The sequence below is a fragment of the Urtica dioica genome, chromosome 9 (genome assembly GCF_054948205.1).
Source record: "Urtica dioica subsp. dioica isolate 48M chromosome 9, U.dioica_male_clone48M_v1_H2, whole genome shotgun sequence".
Classification (NCBI taxonomy): Eukaryota; Viridiplantae; Streptophyta; class Magnoliopsida; order Rosales; family Urticaceae; genus Urtica; species Urtica dioica.
The window spans coordinates 28,169,827-28,190,744 of NC_142764.1; the positions used below are offsets into that span (position 1 = coordinate 28,169,827).

At 34.4% G+C, this 20,918-nt stretch overlaps 3 protein-coding genes across 4 annotated transcripts; 2 read left to right on the forward strand and 1 right to left on the reverse strand.

Moving 5' to 3' along the window:
- Positions 1 to 3,628: 3,628 nt before the first annotated feature.
- Positions 3,629 to 6,532, reverse strand: LOC149386523 (aquaporin NIP1-1-like). The gene is made up of 5 exons (XM_089625689.1): positions 6,153 to 6,532; positions 5,853 to 6,077; positions 4,805 to 5,002; positions 4,372 to 4,433; positions 3,629 to 4,080 (listed from the first exon to the last, which is right to left on the reverse strand). Exons 1-5 carry the CDS (start codon positions 6,309 to 6,311, stop codon positions 3,870 to 3,872), a joined length of 855 nt encoding a protein of 284 aa, XP_089481815.1. The 5' UTR covers positions 6,312 to 6,532; the 3' UTR covers positions 3,629 to 3,869.
- Positions 6,533 to 14,126: 7,594 nt separating this feature from the next.
- Positions 14,127 to 15,416, forward strand: LOC149386524 (Haloacid dehalogenase-like hydrolase (HAD) superfamily protein). Its single transcript, XM_089626186.1, has one exon. It carries the CDS (start codon positions 14,279 to 14,281, stop codon positions 15,167 to 15,169), a length of 891 nt encoding a protein of 296 aa, XP_089482312.1. The 5' UTR covers positions 14,127 to 14,278; the 3' UTR covers positions 15,170 to 15,416.
- A 1,303-nt stretch (positions 15,417 to 16,719) lies between these two features.
- LOC149386525 (RING/FYVE/PHD-type zinc finger family protein) lies at positions 16,720 to 19,453 on the forward strand. 2 transcript variants are annotated; one of them, XM_089627191.1, is made up of 6 exons: positions 16,720 to 16,768; positions 16,864 to 17,067; positions 17,405 to 18,298; positions 18,383 to 18,583; positions 18,767 to 18,962; positions 19,066 to 19,453. In XM_089627191.1, exons 2-6 carry the CDS (start codon positions 16,945 to 16,947, stop codon positions 19,242 to 19,244), a joined length of 1,593 nt encoding a protein of 530 aa, XP_089483317.1. In that variant the 5' UTR covers positions 16,720 to 16,768; positions 16,864 to 16,944; the 3' UTR covers positions 19,245 to 19,453. The 2 variants fall into 2 exon arrangements, with proteins under 2 accessions (XP_089483317.1, XP_089483318.1); XM_089627192.1 differs by lacking the exon at positions 16,720 to 16,768 and having other exon boundaries at positions 16,787 to 17,067.
- The last annotated feature ends 1,465 nt before the right edge of the window (positions 19,454 to 20,918 follow it).

Consider the following 20,918-nt stretch of genomic DNA (forward strand, 5'->3'; position numbering starts at 1 on the left):
TTTTCGTAGCAAATTATCACGCGTAAAGTATTATTTATAGTGCGAACCAGTTTTCTAATTTTGTTTCGCTACTTTGGAGGATTTAGCCACATTTAATTTTTAACATGTTTCCGAATAATAATATAGCAATTTGATGGATTACTATCACTAAATTCATGGGAGAATGCGTAGAAGGAGTAGTAAGCCTAAGACTATGTTCGCAATAATAATAAAAATAAAAATAAATTTAAAAAAAAAAACAATGAAATATTATTTCCTAGCATTTTCTTTATCTTGTTTTACTTTCAGAAAAGTATAAAATATCCTGAAAAATTGGCAAGTATATAACTTAAGTAAGGATTTTATTTTGGTTTGAAAATAATGAGGAAATCAAATACAAAGGAACTCACATTTGTGCCGGATTTCACTTTCCATATTCCGTACACCTGTGCTTCATTGTTTTCGTAATTAATTAATTGTCAATGATTTTTGTTTTTTCAAAATGTATAGACTCCTCCAAACAAGAATGCAAAAACAATTAATCTTGAATTCTTTTGCCTCAAGTTTTCTCGACTTCCTAGTCTAATTTATTTTTGGACACTCTAGCAAATTAGTTATATTGAAACGCTGTAATTTTAAATTAGTCAACGTTTCAAACGTTTTAGTTAAATAGTCATTGTCTTTTATTAACTTATTCAAATACCATTTGTCACCTTTTTTTAAGAAAATGATAGAACAATTTTTTTTTAATTAGAATCCCCCAAATTAGGTAGTACCTCCCTAAACAACGTAAATCATTTAAAATAAAATGAGGGAAAAAAATAAAAATAAAAATTGCGAAGAAATACATAAATCTGTAACTATTTACTATTATTATACAAGATTATTAATCATAAAATGCAGTAACTATTGACGATAATTAAGATAAATTAATGTTAATTAACAAATTTGTAGACGTCTGAGAAAAAGAACTCGAATACAATAGAATATAACAATCCATTAATGTTAATTAATAAGAATTTAAAGATTTAACCACCATTATTTTACTCCATATTACCATGAGAAAGGAGTTTTAGTTTTATTATTATTTTGTTTAAGTGTTAGATAGAAAAAATCATCTTCAATAGTTAGAATTAAGCTTTTAAACAAAAAAAAGTTAAAATTAAGCTTTTTTTCGTACTCTGAAAATGGGTAGTAGCGAATTAGTAACCGGTTTTCATTTGAATTTTTTTGTCATTTAATTTTTTTTAATATATCGGCATAAATGAGAGTGAAACAAAAAATTGAGGGCAATAGCATCTTTTACCATCAAGTAATTTTTTGAGAAGGCTAATTATCAACTATTACTAAAACGTTGGCTACTTTACAATTTTTTACTACTTTACAATTTTAAATTTTTTGATGACTAATTAGCTTGAGCGCTCATAAACTAATTAATTGCATAACTGTGTATATCAATTAAAAACTGCAAAGTCGTGCAATATAAAAATAAAATAAAGTATATTATTAAGAAAGGCTAAAATGGAAAATATAAGTACACCAATCAATGCCATGTCATCAAAATGGCTAAAAACTTAAAAAATTTGAAACTTAGGCCGCAATAAAATTCATATGTTTGATAAGGCTCACTAAGTTAGAAAACTCTAAATAATACTCTAAATATTTAAACTATATTAATTTTATTGAGTATTTTTAGGGTCGAAATATCTATTATTTTTTTATTTAGTAATAATATATTTTAGTTTCTTGAATATTTTTAAGTTGTTAACTGTTAAATTTCATTTTTTTTTTTTTAAGTATTACAAAAAGAACTACAGAAGTTAGAAATAGTAATCTGATTTAAGACATCAATCACCAAATATAATAACCACAATCTAATGAATGAGAATTGGTCAACCAAACAGTACCATAATTTGTGGCAGACGACAATCGCCATCTTCCTTTGACTCTAAACTCTACACTTAATTCTCACCCTCGAAAGATTCATTACGACTTCTAAGACTTGATTAAAATTATTTATTTTTTCCCCAAATAAAGACGAGTGCAATTATGATCAAGTGTATTCAATCACAAGAAGAAGAAAAAAAAAACTCTTAATTAAATTTATAAGGTTTTTGAACGTTTATTCAATGCGCATGCAACAACCTTAACCTCCCACTATTCATCATTTCAACGCCTTGTTTGATCAGATACTAAATACCAACTTTGTAAATATATATATCTTCTATAAAACTTTATGGCTACACTATGATTTGTTATCCTCTATAAAATCACTCATCATTCCCAGTTAAGCGTGGATGTTGGAATCTTTTTCTAATTCTTGCAATCCCATGTTTTCCCATTCCTTTTTTTTTTTAATTGGTAGATTGCATATTGACTATAATAAGAGGTTAGTTAAAGATGTTTTTTTCTTCTTCTTTTTATTAAGAGTTTGTGCTTTGACTATCGTGGAGAAACTTACGAATAGGACTTGTTTTCATTTTCTCTTTTTTTCTTTTTTCTTCTCTAGGTGGCAGACAATGACCTTAGGGTTAGTTTTCCTGATTAATTACCTTCATAGAAAATTTTCCTCTCTTCCCTTTTTTGCTCACTTTGTACAAAAGAACTTATTATTACTAGTGAGGGGTTTGGTCAAATTTCAAATGCAAGAACTATCATAATTATCAAATAAGTGGGGGTCAACAAGTTTATATTATATACATGGCACGACACGATATAGAAAAGTGAAATTTGTTTTTATAACTGTTTTTTTTTTTCTCCCTGAAATCTATGACCCACTTAGTTACGAAAACACGCAAGCAATCAAACATGATCTTTTTCATAAAGGTATTTCATATATATAGTGTCACTAATCCCACCTATACCACTCCACATACCCAGACATTATGGAAGGTGGGTCTATATGTTGCTATTTCTCTGCATAATTAATTATCATAAGTAAAACGAGAGTAATTAAGGGGAAATGCCATAAAATACACACATAAGAATATTTAACTCAGAATGATCATCATACTTCCACTAAGTTTCACTTTCTCAAGTGAATGTTACTATAGTTAGTACATTATAGCCTTAAAGTTAAAGGTACCATGATTTTGTGGTTGACAGTTTTGGAAGACAGTATAAACGGGAAAAAAAAATCCTATCAAAATAATTCTTATATCGCGAATATATATTTTGTCCAAATTAATTTCCTATTGCATTTGCCATGTCTATGACCCTATGACGTCTATTCTTAAATCGTGTTTTGTCTATCGTGACGCCATGTTTCAACTACAAGTAGTTGCCTAGTTGGGTTAATTTATTAGCCAATTGATGAACTTAATTAAAAGATTAAAATACCATTGATTTTGTTATAAATTATGTGCACATCTTTACAGAATTAGTAGCCAATATTTACATAGATGGTCAATTTTGACCAAGGGGCTGCCTGAAAGCATGATCAATAATGCTAGGCCCAAAAGAATTGGACTTATGTAAAGGAATTAGCCGCTTTGAGCTCATCATTAAATAAGATACAATGAACTATATATATATATATATATATATATATATACCTCTTAAATGTGAGATGTCTCTAACGCAAATATAGAGAGATGTCTGTATTAAGTTATTTCTTAAAACCTTAGCCCTCCGCATGTCTAATTTTTCAAGATAACGACTTTGGTATAATTACATACATCAAGTATTTATCCCGTCCAAAAAAAAAACTAATATAAATATAATAATACCAAAACATTAAATATTTATGCTACCATTAATATTGCATAGATCATTTGCCTCCTTAAACACACTTGGAATGTTCGTAAAATCAACATAAAATAAGTGGTATACAACAAGTTATAATCATATACATTACATCAAAGAAGTGTACTAATGGAGATATGTGATAATTAACGTCGACCAATACTCTTAAGGAAAGAACCAGATTTGGTAATTTCACGAACGGGCTTGTTAGTATTTCTGATGAAGCTATAAGCCCATGCACCACAAGTACAGCCAATCACCGGTGCTGTCAGATAAATCCAAATTCCTGTGTATTTATGCCACACTATTGCCGAGCCCAAGCTTCTTGCTGGGTTCATTGATGACCCTGAAATTGGCCTGCATTCATAAAATATAACATATATAAAAAACAATTTTCATCATGATCAAATAACAATGTGTTACATTAAGTATACTTTTTTTTAATAAAAACAAATAAATAAAATTTTAAATTTAATACCTTACGTGCGTACGTAATTATATATGCCTATCATGAGCTTAACGAATACGTTTTTTTTTTTTTTATGCTTAGAAATTTGGTATATTGATTCCTCATATTATATATTCTGTATTGATTGATATGTGCCAGCTATATACTAAGTATGGCCAAATGTATATTTATATATATACCCCGCAAACAACACGTTGATAGCAATTGTTGCACCGATCGCGAGCCCAGCAAGCTCTCCAATCTGTCAATATAAATAAAACGGTTGTAAAACTGAGGTCAAATATATACCTAATAATATAATATTTTATCAAAACGCCGTGTTCACTTCATGGCACAAACTCCTTGGAAGTTGGAAGATATATATTGAATAATAAATATATTATGTCATCATCCCCAAAAGAATGGCCGTGATATGAGGACACATGCATGGACTACAGTTGTGTACACATTAAATCTACATATACATTATCTAGATATATAATATCTACAGAAAGTCAAGATCTAAACATGATATGGTTGAAGGAAATTAATTCCAATAAGCCCATTCCAAAATATTCAGCTTCAAATATTGGCGAAGGTGTCTAAAAAAAATAAAACAAGAAATATAATTACCGCTCGGTTATCAGTGGCAACACCACAGACGACGAACATGAGGTAAAAAGCGATGATGATTTCGACGATAAAGGATTGCAAGTTTGAGCCTGAAGGGACTGTCCCGACGAAATGGTCGTGTCTTCCGTTAAACAATAGCCGGAGTGTGCCGTTCGCCAGCGTCGCTCCGGCCACTTGCACTGCTATATACGCCGGAACCTGAACATATATACGTATACATAATTAATTTGCTTCCTAGTCCCTGTATTCTGTATATTCTTGCATATTAGTCCTTTTGTGTTCTTGGCGCACCCATTACCGGCCCTTTGACTTAACTTTGACCTACGTAATCTTGTTTTAAATTGTAAAATGACCGCTTTGTGTGATAAAAATTACTAACAACACAATTTGGGACAAAATATATTGCGTGTCACTAGTGAAATTTTATTGTTAAAATCTGAATAAATAATAATCGATTTTGTAATGCATGAAATTACCATTGTACTCTATTAAAATTGGAATTCACTCGAAAAATTGACGAAAATTAGAATAAAACGATCTCGAGTGCAATTTTTTAAAGCTTAATAAGATTGATAGTGCAAGGAGAAAAAAAAACATTATGGATCAATTTACCAAAACTCAGATGCATGACCTCGCTCGTGCAATATTAATATTATTATGATTCTGATGAGGCATCCGTTTTTATTATTATTTAATTCATAAAATATCTCCTATCTTGATTTACTTGCACATGCAACTTTATATTTATATACATTTTCAGATGGCTATAAAGGGCTACCAAATTTTATCTCTAAATTTATGAATACTGCACGTTATTTCATATTTTGTCAACTTGACGACTTGAAGTAAGTTGCCCTAATTATGGGAGCTAGCAGATACCATTAATATCCTAATAAATATATATATTAACGACCTTGATCAATGAGCTTGTAATTAAATTCTCAGGCAGAGAAACACACATATTTGGACATGTTAATAATCATGTGGAATATAATATTGAATAAAAAAAAACATATACTGATACAAGAAAAAGCATGAAATAATATACCTGAGGCCACGGGAACTTCTTGATGGCGGCGAAGGCGATGGTGACAGCGGGGTCGAGGTGGGCCCCGGAGATGTGGCCGACGGCGTAGATCATGACCATCAAAGTCAAACCCCAAACGGCAGCGATTCCCGGGAACGTCACAACTTTGTCTCTGTCGAGGTTCACCAGAATCGACGCACAGCCAGCGAACACGAAGAAGTACGTGGCTATAAGCTCCGCAATAAGCTACACGAATTATGAGTATTTAATTAATTAGCTATGTAATACAAGTTTGACTAATTATATTTAAGATGTATTTACCTTTTTGAAGAGAGGGACGACTTGTGGTGGGGCAGAAGTGTCTTCTGCTAGGTCTTGGCTGGTTTTTTTGAGATCATCATCAATAATGTCTACTTTTTGATCTCCAGTGTTTACGTGCGAAATGTGATCTACACTAGCCGTAGTTCCTATACCGGCCATGTTTGTCGATAAAAGGTATGAGTGGCTAATTGTATGAGAAAGTAGCTTTTTGTCTCTTCCAAACCAGTCTGTAATGAACACAACTAGGCTTTGCAATTTATAGGCGACAGAAGAGAGGGAAACTGAGAGGATACGTCTCTCTCTCTCTCTCTCTCTCTCTCTCTCTCTCTCTCTCTCTCTCTCTCTCTCTCTCTCTCTCTCTCTCTCTCTCTCTCTCACACACAAAATAGTAGTGTCTAAACCATATTATATTAATTAGATCGTGAGGAATTCAAGTCATCAACAAATCATTATTTAAAAATGTCTGCCTTAAAATGATATGGAAAAAACTTATTGTGTGTTGTTGAAGGTATGAAACTGATGAATACACCTCATCAACAAATGTATTTATATATATATATATATATATATATATATATATATATATATATATATATATATATAACTATTTTAGTTTTCACATAGAACAATCTCCCATATTTATCCTTATTTATTACTGTTATCATATAGACGAACTAAATAGTTTTCTCTGTCACATTATAAATTTATCGTAAAATATTCAATGATTTTTAGTTAAATGATGCATCCATACACTGCGTTTTTTAGTCGATCAAGATACGATCAACTATCTATTTATTGTTATTTTAAGTCTTATGCTTAATTAATGTTATAAATCTATCACTAATCAATGTTTTGGTTGAGTTTTTACGTGTTAATTTATCAATAGGTTATTAAAAAAAATAGATTTATTTTGATATTATCTTGTATATGTATTAGAAATTTTGACCTAAATTCATTAAAATTAGTGTGAATCAATATGATAATAACTAGTTTTTCTGCACTCCTTCCGATAAATTAACAGATGAAAACCTATATAAAAAAATAAAATAAAAAATAAAAAAAGTTAATGTATAGATAAAATTAGCAACAATTGTGCTAATATATTTTTATAATGCTAATTTTGATGATAGATTAAAACGTAAAATGTTAATCAAAATTGATCAAGAGAGAAATTATCAAAAAAGAACGCTAAGTCAATAAACATATACTAGATGGAATGACTTTGATCGTTTTAAAAAATGGGATATGAAGACAAAACATTTAACTAAAATTGGAGAGATGTAAACAATATTCTTTTTCCAAATCAATTATATACATTTGCTCCCGGATGGAAATTCCTGGCTTAGTCCCTACATTTTGTTCTGTTTTAATTTAATTAACATTGGTTAATATACTTTTTATGACAGCTTACTAACTGGTGTGCAGTTATATTTGTGGAATATGGAATTATATTATTTTCTTAATGGTTAGATGGTTGAGTTATAAATTTAAGAAAAAATTATACAAAATAGTTATTTTGAAATTAATTGATTAGTAAAATAGTAAAAGTTTATAATTATAAGCAAATAATAACGAAAATTACATTATCGATTTTTTTTATACGGTCATTAATTTTTTTGACTATTTATATCAACAATCTATCACTTAAAAAATATAATCAGGTGTATGGTAAAAAAATATTTTTGAAATATAGTACCTAGACATTTTAATTATTTCAACAAACTTTGATTTTGTTACAAATCAACTCAACTCATTTGAATTAACCGACTATTTAGCTAGCACCTTAAATTAATGGGTAATATAGCTAAATAGCTTTCGTTATTTAGACAGATTTGGATTTGGCTAACATTCTGTTAATTTCGGGTTAATAGCCAGCTCAATTTATTTACATATACAAAAATACCAAAATAGCCTCCCAACTGTTCCCGCCCATTAATCTCACGAAAATTAAAATCATTAAAAGCAATATCTGCCGTAATTAAACCACAGATACACGCAATTTTCTTCTCCTTCTTATCCTTCTTCTCTTCTGCGCTCGGACCAAACATCGTCTTCTTCTCCTTCTTCTCTTCTGCGCGCGGCCACCAGCACCAGCCCAACCCGAGCTTCTCTTCTGCGCGCGGCCACCAGCACCAGCCCAACCCGAGCTTCTCTTCCTTGCGCGCGCCATCCCGCTGAGACCGAGCGTCATCGTCTTCTTCTCCTTCTTCTCTTCTACGCGCGGCCACCATCACCAGCCCGAGCTTCTCTTCCTCGCGCTCGCCATCCTGCTGAAACCGAGCGCCGCCGTCTTCTTCTCCTTCTTCTCTGCTGCGCGCGGCCACCAACACCAGTCCCTTCGTCCTCCAACGTGTACTCGCTGTTCTTATTCCGAATATAAAAAACCGATATTAAATGAGCCAACAAATAACTACTTACCCTTTCGGTTTATTTCAAATTTAAAAAAAAAAAAAAAAAAAAAAAAAAAAACCGCCTCTAATATAATGAAGGCGAATTAATAAGGGCAAATGAGTAAAAAAAATTCAGTTAATATTATGCCACGTAAGCGTATTGGCTATTAACGAATAATTAACCAAATGTTGACTAAAACACAATTGCCAACGTTTGTAAGGCTTATATGGCCATTTTTTTGTAAATTAATTTAGGTGACTCAAATAGGTCATGTCTTTATCTCCCACTATCTCCAAACAAATTAACTATGTAAAAATTTTATTCTTTCCATGAAATAAATTTCTTCCATCACAGCGCAGTGAGGTCATGACCCCCCTCAATTTTTTTTATTATATTTTTGGCCTATTTTTAAATTTTTTTTCTTCTAAAAAATTACAAATTAATCATATTTGAGATTGTTTTTTCAAATTTATCCTTCCTGGTTAGCTTTTCTGTCTCCTCACTGATCGGACTTGAAACGTTTTTACCCAGAATACATATCAAGATCATATTCCAACTGAGGTTTTTTATTATATAGATTACGAGAGAAACTAATTTAAAAACCACGTGGCAAAAAATAGATGTATTTTCGCTTGGAATCCATTACTGAAGGAAAAGATACGCGCTAATATTATACGTTAACTCATATTGGTTCAATTATGCACGTTGTTATTCACCTTTAGATAAATTTCTAGCTCTCGGGCCTATATTAAAATTTAATGAATCATGCCAAGTTGCCAACATGCAAGTAATAAACGAGTGAGACCTTTTATATCGAACTAATATTTATTTAAAAAAATTTTAAAAAAAATATTATTAAAACATGTAAAGGAAGCTGCAATTTCTTTGTTTTAAACTTTTAGTATTACTCATCTCAGAAATTTATATATATGCGCTCAACATCATAATCATCCTTTCAGATTGTAAACGAAATCCGCAATAGCTGTCTCATATATATGGTTCGAATATAATCCCAAAACAAGGGGGATATCAAATATAAAATACACGCATCGATCGACAAGGTTTTTTTCTCAATAGCTAGCCATAGTAATGTACTAATAGTCTAATATTGCTCTTATTTCAAATTTTCATGCACTCGTGATTTATAATTGTATCCTTATATTTACTATTAAATCTTTTTTCAAGGAACCTGTATTGCAGGCTGGATCATATATGCATGCACATGCTTATTTTCTTCGTTGTAATGATGTGTATGCCTATAAATATTAATTAGATCCATTAGTGTAGTCTTATATAAATTATATATTATTTTTATTTATTTTATATATATATATATATATATATATATATATATATATATATATGCTTAGAGATGTTGGCCTAACACACTCACATTGTAGCTCAAATATGAATAACCACCACTACAAAATATGCTTTAAACGAATAAAAAGCGCAGTCTAAAATGTTTTTTTTAAACCGACGAACATAAATGATCCACGTGGAGCTCAAGGAGGAGCACCGTGGTAAATAAAAGTTCGCGTTTTATTATAAGCGCAATCTTTACTTTTCGCCCAACCACAAATAGCCACGTGATGGTGTGGCAGAGACTTTAGACGACGCTTATATATAAAAACACATTATAGATACCCATATATATGAGACTGCGCTGATCATGGGCGAAGCCATAAAATAGTGTAAGTGAGGGCTGAATCATTAATAAAAATTGATAGTACATTGAAGATACACAAATTTAAGTAAAAATTTAACAATATAGTCATTCTAAAATTTCATCAAGAAAATAGCCAATATTTTAATTTATAAAGCAAATTGACCAAGTATTTTTAGTGTGTCCATAATTGATGTGAGACATTCTGATAAACTTCCTTGCCGCTGATGTGGGATATTATGATAAACGTCTCTCACGTCCAGAACTAGAGAATCTAGAGAAAAAAAAATCTTTCATACAAACAAACTACCTTCAATCTGTTCTTCAAGGTGTTTTAGAGATTTTTAAAAGAGGAATATTTTTTCGAATACAATTTTGTTGCCATTGAGGATTGTATCAACGACCTTCACTTTAGAGATGGTGTGAAACTACCAACTAGACTATGTTAAGAAACACTAAAAAAAGAGTATTGATGTCTGAAATATTTATTGTTAAATATTCTTACTACATATATATATTCATTAACTTTTATGTTTTAATAAGATCTCTATAGTACTTATTTTCAAATGTTAACTCACTTTATAAACATTTGAATGATTGTGCTATAACTGCATTTTATTCCTTTCTAGAAAGAAAAAAAAATTATTCCAAGAATGTATATCAAATCAGTCAGTCCAAAATATTTTGTTCCATCTTTCAGAAAATAAATGTCAATCATATACATATCATTTTACGTATATTGAACCGACCTAAAATATCTTGTTCCTTGTTTAAAAAAAAATATCTTGATCCAGCTTTCGGAAAATAATGAATTGACAATCATGATAAGTGTTTTGATGTGTTGTCCCTCTTGCAAGTGATTTCATTTCTGATACAAGAATAATTAGTTACTAACGTCACAATCAAGGAATATCAATGCACATATTGTCCAATTTAATAATTCATCATTCTAAGTAGTCTAGTATTCCACGGAATCTTTTTGAATTAGCTAGGAAGAGATACGATCAAGAAGAAAAAAAACGTGGCCGTTATATATGTGTTGTGTTATTGCTTATTACTTATCGTCTTATCAAGTTAATATATGAGCCAAAGAACCACAAAACATGCACTACGTATTCCAATGTTACTATTTTGACGACTGTGGTTAACTTATTTTGTCGTCTGTTTATGATACTTTTTTTTTTGCTTTAATACTTTCATGGGTTTTATATATTCTTTTGTGGTAAATATTTGGGCAGAACTCATTGGTCGAAATTGTTGGATTTAAACTTATTATTGTTCTAAGAAGTATAAAATCGATTTGAATCGGAACAAATATGAATGAGAAATTGATGTTCGAGTATTAAAAAAATAACTTTAAAATTGTGAAGAGAAATAGGATAGCAAAATTCTCACATAAGAGCAACATTAATGGTTCCTAGCTTAACAATTTAAGGACTTGCTTGCAATTAGGAAAAATGTTAAGCTATTTGCTTAACCATTATTTGGCATTTTAGCTATGTGTTTGGCTAGTGAAATTAGCTCTATAGAGCTAATTGCTTAAGCAAACTACATGGGACCCAATACAATATTTTAGTAATTATTTTATTGTTTTTACAAGTGAAAATTGAATAAAAAAATAAACAAAAATAGAAAATGACAAGTGGGATAAACTTAAGCAAGATGATAAATTAGCTTACCATTGTGGATGATTTAGCTTAAATAAATTATATTTTGCTATGGCTTATGTGGCATGGTAAGCTAATTTGACATTAGCTTACCATTGTGGATGCTCTAAGTGAGCAAACCTAATATGGAGAGTTTATACATAGATGGACTAAAATGAACTAAAGTCCATCTCCACCACATGCGCAAGTCACCATCAATGATAACTGGCGGTTGTAATTTTCTATTTTAAATGAGGGATTTTTTGGTATTTTTTACTTGAATTTATTTTTAAATTTTTTAACTCCCCTATTAAACGTCAAATTTATTGCTGTTATTGTGCATGAATGATGAATTGTTTTAAGACTTTGTAAAGCGGAAATTAGTGACTTTCAAAGACATAATATGTGAAATCATTTGGTCGAAAACCGTTAAAAGCTTTAGTTATAAATTTTGGATCTTTGCTCTCATATCTCAACATTGAAGCAAGTCCTCATAAGACAATCATCTCTTCTCCCTATATTTTTTTTTCTTTCACCCATTTTTATTGCAAGGTGTTCAGTTCGTCGGAGTTAAAAATTACGGTTACATGTAAATATCGGACATTACTATGAGAAAAACATATAAGGGATAGAAATCTATCAATCTAAAAATATAGACTAGTAATATTGTTATTCTCTTTTAAGATCCAATATGTCATTTATTATTAAAAAAAAAAAAAAAAAAAAAAAAAAAAAAAAAAAAAGATGTAGGCTTTTTAATGGGCTTAACAGTTTCGGCCTGCTTTTCATTAAAACATGATGTGTAAGCAATTCATGAGCCCATCCATTAAACTTGACAAGCTCAATGGCTAGCTTTCCTAACAGGGGATTAAGTTAATTACTGTGCCTATTTAAGTGAATTTACATATTTATATAAGCTAAATAAATATATTGTCTTTTCTATTGGATTAAAAAATTTTGCATAATTCGTTGTCATTTTTTTATTTATAATCAATTTCATATCAATAATGCAAAGGTCTCGGTGTTTTTATTTTAACATTAGACAATACTTATTTTGATACATGATATATATATATATATATATATATATATATATATATATATTTTACTAACTGTGATTAATTATTAATACTCTTAACATTTTTTTTTAAATTATACTTTATTTCATTTTTTTGTTAACAAGTATCCTTAAATGGTCTTTAACTCATTTAGCCCACCACAATGAAATATCATTGTTGAAATTAGTTGGGTTTTTCGCTAATATATATATATATATATATATATAACACCTTTCTTCTCCTTTTTATTCCAAATAACCTCATTTTCTACGTCATTATCTAAATGTATATTCTATTATACCCTTACTTTAAATATCCGTCTTTATCTATTGTTAATGTGGTTTTCACTGAAGTCTAACAATCACGAATTTTGATATAAAAAATAATTTACTTAAAGAATGTATACTAATTCATGTTTTGGTATTTTGAATCTCGTGGAGTTGGATTACTAATGAACAAAGAATGTACGTAAGAATAGAGGCGTAGAGAAAATAAGAAAGCAAAACAATAAGAGAATATACATGAGAGTATGTGTATTGATATTGTAAGAATGAGCAAGGCCTTGGACCCCTTTACATGTTTATATACTGAAATTCTAACGTTCAAATCATAAATTCGGATATAAACATTCATATCTAAATTAATCATTTGATATGTAACTTTTCTCTATTCATTACATTAGTTATTACATTCAAATCTATTTGAATCTTCTCGAGTCAGGCTATCATCGAGTTGTTCTTGTCCAGCAAACTTGATATCGATCTGGCGCTTGTTATCAATCCTTCATCGAGTTGATCGCACATTTGAGCTTGTCATCGAGCTAATGTTTGAAATTGGCTGGACTTGCTTCAATGGACGAAGTCGAGTACCAACATTTATAAAACAAGTTCTTTCTAAGAGTTTGCCAACTTTTATAAAAATAAAATGGAGTAGCTATCAAGTATAATCTCAAAAATATTCTAAAAAATGATTTCAAACATGACATATTTAAAGAAATTTGTGCCTATTTTCAAGATGCTTACGTAATTTCTTGAATAACTTGTTCAAGGACTTTGGCAATTATAGAAGGCTATATATTAGCATCAGTAAAAAAAAAAAAAAAAACACCTTCCGAATAAACAGATGATTTGTTTTAGGTTAACCCGTAAGCATAACAACGAAACCAAAAAAACAGATACTCAACCTTTTATTAGAACGGAAGTTTTTCCTTTAATTTAAAAAAAAAAAAAAAAAAAAACCTTTATTGGAAAGAAAAAAATAGTCGACCGTTGGAGCCAGCACGAATTCAAAAACACAAAGAGAAACCCTCGATATCCCAACTCATATCCCCTCTCTCTCTCCAAACGAAATTCTCTCCCTGAAAAAATGGTGTCCAAGACAAAGACGACGATCAAGCGAACGCCGCCGAGATCGATCAAAGACCGCCGAAACAGCAACACCGGAAACCGCCGGCGGAACAAATCCCCGGCGAAGAAAGCCGCGGCGACGGTGATCGCCTCAATCAACAAGTCCATCATAACCTGCCACAGACGCCTCATCAAGCTCTTCTCGAAGCTCGCCCGGATCGCCACCCCGAACCGCTCCTCCGGCGGCTACAAGATCCTCAAGAAACCCTCCGTCGCCGCCGTTCAGAGATCGCTCTCCTTCGCCGACCTCCTTCCGCCGCCGGAATCCGCCGAGAGGCGGACCGTGTTTCTCGACCTGGACGAGACTCTGGTCCACTCCCAGTCGGGCCCGGCGCCGGAGAAGTTCGACTTCGCGGTGCACCCGAGGATCGACGGCGAGGCGATGAGCTTCTACGTGCTGAAGCGGCCCGGCGTGGACGAGTTTCTGGCGGCGCTGACGGCGGCGGGGTACGAGGTGGTGGTCTTCACGGCGGGGCTGAGAGAGTACGCCTCGCTCGTGATCGACCGCCTCGACCGCGGCCGCGGCGTGGTGGCTCACCGCCTCTACCGCGACGCCTGCACCGAGATCGACGGCCGTCTCGTCAAGGACCTCTCCGCCGCCGGCAGAGATCTCCGGCGGGCCGTGATCGTCGACGATAACCCCAACTCGTACTCGCTCCAGCCCCGGAACGCGGTCCCGGTCAAGCCCTTCGTCGACGATCTCAGCGACCGCGAGCTGTGGAGGCTCGCCGGGATGTTCAAGGGCTTCGACGCCTTCGATGATATAAGAGACGGTGTCAAGGACTACCTTGCTCGGTTGGATCATCGTGTTAGTGTCGCTCTTGATGATAACAATAATAATGGTCAATGACATTGTATCTTTCTATAGGAGTTGATTCGTATGTGTTTATTGTGTTATTATTGCCTTTGTTTCTGGTTCTGACAACGATGAAGAATGAACCCCCGGTTTGTTTTAGTGTCGTTGCTTTCTGGGCAGGATTGTATTGTTATACCAATGTTTATTGATCGGAGGTTTTGTTCAATTTTTTTTTCATTTTTTTATTTTCTGATCGAAAGTTTTGTTCACAGTTTGAATATAAAGATTGAGGCTTTCTTTCTGTTTTCCTCTCTTTCTTTAAACACAATACGAACAAGTTAATTGGATTGCTCTTTCAATTGTCACATTTACACGCTTGTACCTGCAAAAAGAGGGGTTTTTTTATATATTTATTTATAAGAAGCTTCAATCGCATAAAATAAAAAAAATAAAAATAAAAGCAAGCCTTTTCTTCAGATTCGAAGTCCAGGACAAGGAATTCTGTCTTAATCCTTGATATCAGCTTTTATAGAAAAATATATTTTCATTTAACAAGACAAAAGAGAGAGAAATCCGCAAATTAAAAAAAAAATAGATTCAATTTTGCATCCGGAATGGACCCATAATTCTTTACTTACCAAGCTGACAGAGCAGCAAAAGCCACAGAGGAATTTTGATTGATTCATACTCATAAACAAAAACAAGACTTCTAGGTCTATAAATTCGAATACAGCAAAAAAAAAAAAAAAAAAAAAAATCACAGTCGATTTTCTCAATACCCACACAACAGCACAACAAATCTACGAAGTAACAAGAAGCAAATTCCAGATCCCTAAAATTGCTCACTAGGTTCGCATCTTCAAGCCACGCAAGAGAAGACCTGTTCGGGCAAACGCCTAGCCTCGGAGTACGAGAAACACATGTCGTCGAGGCTTTCGCTTCGACACCATCGACACCTTGCGCTCTGAGCGCACTCTCTCTGCGACGCTATTTCGATGCATTTCGAGATCTGCTCCGACTTCCTCTGGCGAGCCGTGCGTGGCACGGCGTCGGAACATCGAGCCGTGAAGAGAAGCAAAAGAAGAAGCAGATGTGGGACTGAGATTGGAAATTGACTGAGTTTCGACGCCATTTTGACTAGGAAGAGGATTTTCCAAATGTAGAAAACTGATCGTCCTTTAGGACGACTAGAGTTATGTAACAGAGGAGAGTCAGAAATTGCTGTCGTTTTTATTAAAAAACGACACTGAATTTTAATCTTATTGTCGTTTTATTTAAAACAACGATGAATTTCGATCTTATTGTCGTTTCCTCGAAAATATATTATTTTCAATTGTTGTCGTTTTAATAATTAAAAAACGACAGATTTTCAATCTTATAATAAAAACGACATTATATTTTCCTCGAGAAATTGTTGTCGTTGTTGTTATAAACGACACTACATTATTGTCGTTTTATATAAAACGACATAATCTCAATCTTATTGTCGTTTTTATATCAAAAACGACATATAATCTCAATCTTATTGTCGTTTTTATATAAAAAAAAACGACATATAATCACAATTTTATTGTCGTTTACATTATTTTTTTTCTCTATATTTTGCGTGTTCAAGCATCAACTACAAGCAAGCAATCAAGGAAAACATAGATGGTACGTGCAATATAATCAAGTAATTGCAAGAAAAAGTGTCTCAACTCAACAATCGTTCCGATCATCTCAATTTTAATTTTTTCGTTGTTTTGCAGGAGTTGCTAAAGTACCGATATTTTAGCTGTATTAGGGATTAAGAATTTAAGATAGACTAAATTCTCTTCGATTTTCGAACGATGGAGCGAGAGGATTATCCGAATGTCAAGATTGAAGCCGAAGTAATTGAGGGCTTAACTTCTAGGGTTTCTGAATTCTCGCTGCCACGTGATTCCCTGAAGCAGAATCGTCATCCTCAGTTGGTAAATTTTTATGAATTGAGTTCGTCGCTGTTTTTTTTCCCCATTTAGTTCTGGAATTTAAAAAATAGAAGGTTTCTCTTTGTTTTTATTTCTTCCCTAATAAGTTTGATTTCCTCCGTAATGTTAGCAAACGAGTTCTCTCCTTGATCATGAGAGCAAAGAACTGATAAAAAGCCCTCTTTTCAGTATTTCATAGTGTTGTTAGGCTATTTCTTTTTTTTTTTTCCCTTCCATTTCCTATGGCTTTTGATCTGCCCAATTGTTCTCGTTTTGCATATGCCCAATATTGTGGATTTAAAGAACTCTGAATCAGATCTCCACCTCTTTGGTTTGGCAGAATGACTCGGGGCTCGAAAACAGCGGACCGAATAACAAGAGCAATCACAATCACGAATCGGATTCGTTACCAGACTTCATGGAAGAGAAATCTGAGATACTCGAGTCCGAGACGTGCAGCGAAAGAGTAGGTCAACGGAAATACTTCTGCTACGACGCCCCGCTTCTAGAAGAAACCGGAGTCTGGATCCCCGTCTCGGTCCCTCCGATGTCGGAGACCGACCGCGACGACTGGGAAAGAGGCTTCCAAAACAACAACAACAACATGGATTACTTCCCCGAAGCGGCGGACATGGGTTGGGGAGACTTTTCCGGGGAACAGGACAAGGAAATGACGATGTGGGACGTGATGGTCGAGATGCTCCTCGCGGCCCGGGGAAAAGTCAACTCCCTCTCCCCCGGGGATCTCGTCGTCCCGTGGGTCCCGTCCTCGCGCCACGTCCTCGAGGAGGCCTGGGGCGAGATGGCCCGGACCCTGACCGACGCGAGCCTCGCCGGAGCCAAAGAGGTCCTCGGCGCCGAGCCGCCGAGGTGGCTCGCCGACAGCGCTGCGAGCGCGTGTATGCTCTGCGGAGTCAGGTTTCACCCGATCATGTGCGCTCGCCACCACTGCCGTTTCTGCGGCGGGATATTCTGCGGAGACTGTTCCCGAGGGAGGAGCTTGTTGCCGGAGAAGTTTCGGGTCTCCGATCCGCAGCGGGTCTGCGACGTCTGCTTCGTCCGGCTCGAGTCGGTGCAGCCGCGCTTGATGGACAGAGTCAGCCACGCCGCTCAGGCCCCGACCCGGGACCTCACCGACCTCAGTACTCTCAGGTCGTGGGTCAATTTCCCGTGGGGACAGTCTATGCAGTACGAGATATACAAAGCCGCAAATGCCGTCCGGGCTTACAACACGGTACGCGCAGAGAACGACTTCGTTCTCTGATACGACGTAAACCGTTTTCGCTGGATGAATTGAATTTCTCGTGTATTTTGTCAGGTTTGTTCGAAGAAGCCGGAGAGGGCGATCCCTGATGCGATCATACGGCACGCGAAAGGGCTTGCGATAATCACTGCGGTGAAAGTGGGAGTTGTGGTCACGTACAACATCGGGACCGGGCTCGTGATTTCGCGCCGTGACGACGGTTCGTGGTCCCCACCTTCGGCCGTGTCTACGCTCGGCATGGGTTGGGGAGCTCAGGTTAACTTCTAAACTAATCTCATCGATAATCTTGGTTCACCAATCTCTCTGTCACTAATCTACTAAGAAAACGAACGAAGTCTAACAATATGTCTCCTGAGGCTACAATTTACCAAGGATTATAATATTCACAGCTGTCGAAACCCCAGAAATCGATACGTATTCGTCACCGGTGTTTTGCAGGCCGGGGGAGAATTGACGGATTTCATCATAGTATTGAGAACGAACGAAGCGGTGAAGACATTCAGCAGCGCTTTGCATGTCTCGGTCGGAGCGGGTGTGAGCGCAGCCGTGGGAGTCGTCGGCCGAGCCGCGGAAGCTGATCTCCGAGCCGGGGACGGTGGCTACGCCGCTTGCTATACGTACAGTTGTAGCAAAGGCACGTTTCTTTATTTTCCGCTCTCAGAGGGTCGACATGTATTTCTACTCGACGAAAACTAAAAACTAATCAAGATTATGTTTATTATATTTCGTCGGTGTAGGAGCGTTTGTTGGGTGTTCGCTCGAAGGGAGCGTTGTTACGACTCGGTCTCAAGTGAATGCTCGGTTCTACGGAAGCCAATCGCTCTCCGCCTCCGAAATACTTCTCGGGTCGTTGCCGAGACCTCCGGCCGCGGCCGTTCTCTACCGCGCCCTCGGAGACCTTTACGACAAGCTTTAGTTTAAATGAATACCAGAGATATCCTATAAATGTGAATAATATTTGTTCATTTTCTCTGAAGCACTCGAAATTTGCAGCGTGTCATTCTTTTTTATCACCAGATGTTTGGGAGTTGGGACTGAAAGTTTCATTCTCATGAAAGCAATGTACATAATCGCACCACGTCTGTATATATAAATTGAATTGGTGGAAAGAAATCATTTCTATTACTACGTTTTTTCGATTTTATTTGGACGGCGATGCGTACGCGTCAGAAGTCGCTTCTCATTAATAATTCGCTCCGATTGATATTTCTGTCATCTTCAACACTTGGCTGATTGAATCAAATAGAGAATGAGAAATCTTTTTTTCCCTCTTTACCCTTGGCTTTTGTTCCCATATTTATTTAAAAAATAAATAAAACAGACGTTTTGTTTTTTTCGGCAAATAAGTAAAACAGCCGTTTAAAACACTATTATTGATCATTTAGATGAAGTTTTAAATTTTCAACGAAATTGCCAATTGTCAAATAAACTTTTTGACATTGTTATTAAAAAAATTGACGCTCATAAGAAAAATTCACAAATCAAAAAATTATTAAAACTCGGTAGTGACACATTCTTGTAAATTTAAGCTATTCATTAAATTTATGGAATTTTATTTATTTTACAAATTCACGTATCTCAATGGAATATTTAGTTATAAACTTCATCAGAATTTGATTTTTGACCAAGTTGGTATTTAGCGAAACACCACGCCATGTCCATAGCACAGCACAATGATGGGAACACTGTTGGGGATTCCTTTTCCAAAAATATCTCTTCCATATGCTTCACTTCTTTTTTATCACTATCCTTTTTTCGTCAAGTCAATGATTGTGGCTTGACCAACCTGTCTCTTTCAAGTTGACCTCATACCAGTACTTGCCTTGAACTTGATCCAACCATATCCTTGAAGTTATACACTCCTCTGCGTTAAAAATCAAGCGCTGCTTAAATACAGGCTAAATTCATCTATTGTATCTGCATGTAGAATACGCTGGTAATTATCACCCTAAATTAAAGGTGTTCAGATTTATTTGATGATTGCTTCCTCCATTATTTATTTTACTCGCTCAATGGAAAATGTAAATTTGCATTTTAAAGGGTTGAATTGTCACTTGCTTAAAAGTCTGGAATTATGACTAGTATATGTTTTTTTTTTAGAAACGAATAGTATGTACACTGCAGTTTGTTCTAATAATTTAGTTTTTTAGTTTAATTTTTTTTTTTTTAAATCATTTAGCTTTTGCGGTGGTGATCTATTTTGGTGTATACGTGTACAGTACAGTTTATCTCATTGTTCTCGCTTCTTCTCCCACTTTTTCTAAAAAAAATTTTGTCGTATTTGAACATGCTTTTCATCACCATACGAAAGAATGCATGATGATATTGCAATTGCAAATTTTTTAGACACCCCTTGCAGCCTGACTCTGATTATTTTTTAGTTTGGAAAATCTCTGAAGAGAAAGAGGTTCAAACGACTTCGTAACGGGATTGACATTCCGGGAAAAAATTAATAGATCATAGTCTTTTTTATTTGTATGGCTCAAGCCGTGTTTAATGAAAAAATTTCTTTAAAAAAAAATATTCGAGTTATACGTAGGTAACTTTCAAAATAGTAGGCAACTATTACCGTTTCTTAAACTAATTATTG

What these genes read in the sequence shown, in the direction of transcription:
- LOC149386523 (XM_089625689.1), bottom strand. Translation starts at nt 6,311, where the DNA reads ATGGCCGGTATAGGAACTACGGCTAGTGTAGATCACATTTCGCACGTA. An exon ending in TCGTCCCTCTCTTCAAAAAG is followed by an intron (nt 6,078 to 6,152) that starts GTAAATACATCT and finishes TAATTCGTGTAG; the next exon opens with CTTATTGCGGAGCTTATAGC. An exon ending in ATCAACGTGTTGTTTGCGGG is followed by an intron (nt 4,081 to 4,371) that starts GTATATATATAA and finishes TTATGAATGCAG; the next exon opens with GCCAATTTCAGGGTCATCAA.
- LOC149386525 (XM_089627191.1), top strand. Translation starts at nt 16,945, where the DNA reads ATGGAGCGAGAGGATTATCCGAATGTCAAGATTGAAGCCGAAGTAATT. An exon ending in CCGTCCGGGCTTACAACACG is followed by an intron (nt 18,299 to 18,382) that starts GTACGCGCAGAG and finishes GTATTTTGTCAG; the next exon opens with GTTTGTTCGAAGAAGCCGGA. An exon ending in GCATGGGTTGGGGAGCTCAG is followed by an intron (nt 18,584 to 18,766) that starts GTTAACTTCTAA and finishes GGTGTTTTGCAG; the next exon opens with GCCGGGGGAGAATTGACGGA.
- LOC149386524 (XM_089626186.1), top strand. Translation starts at nt 14,279, where the DNA reads ATGGTGTCCAAGACAAAGACGACGATCAAGCGAACGCCGCCGAGATCG.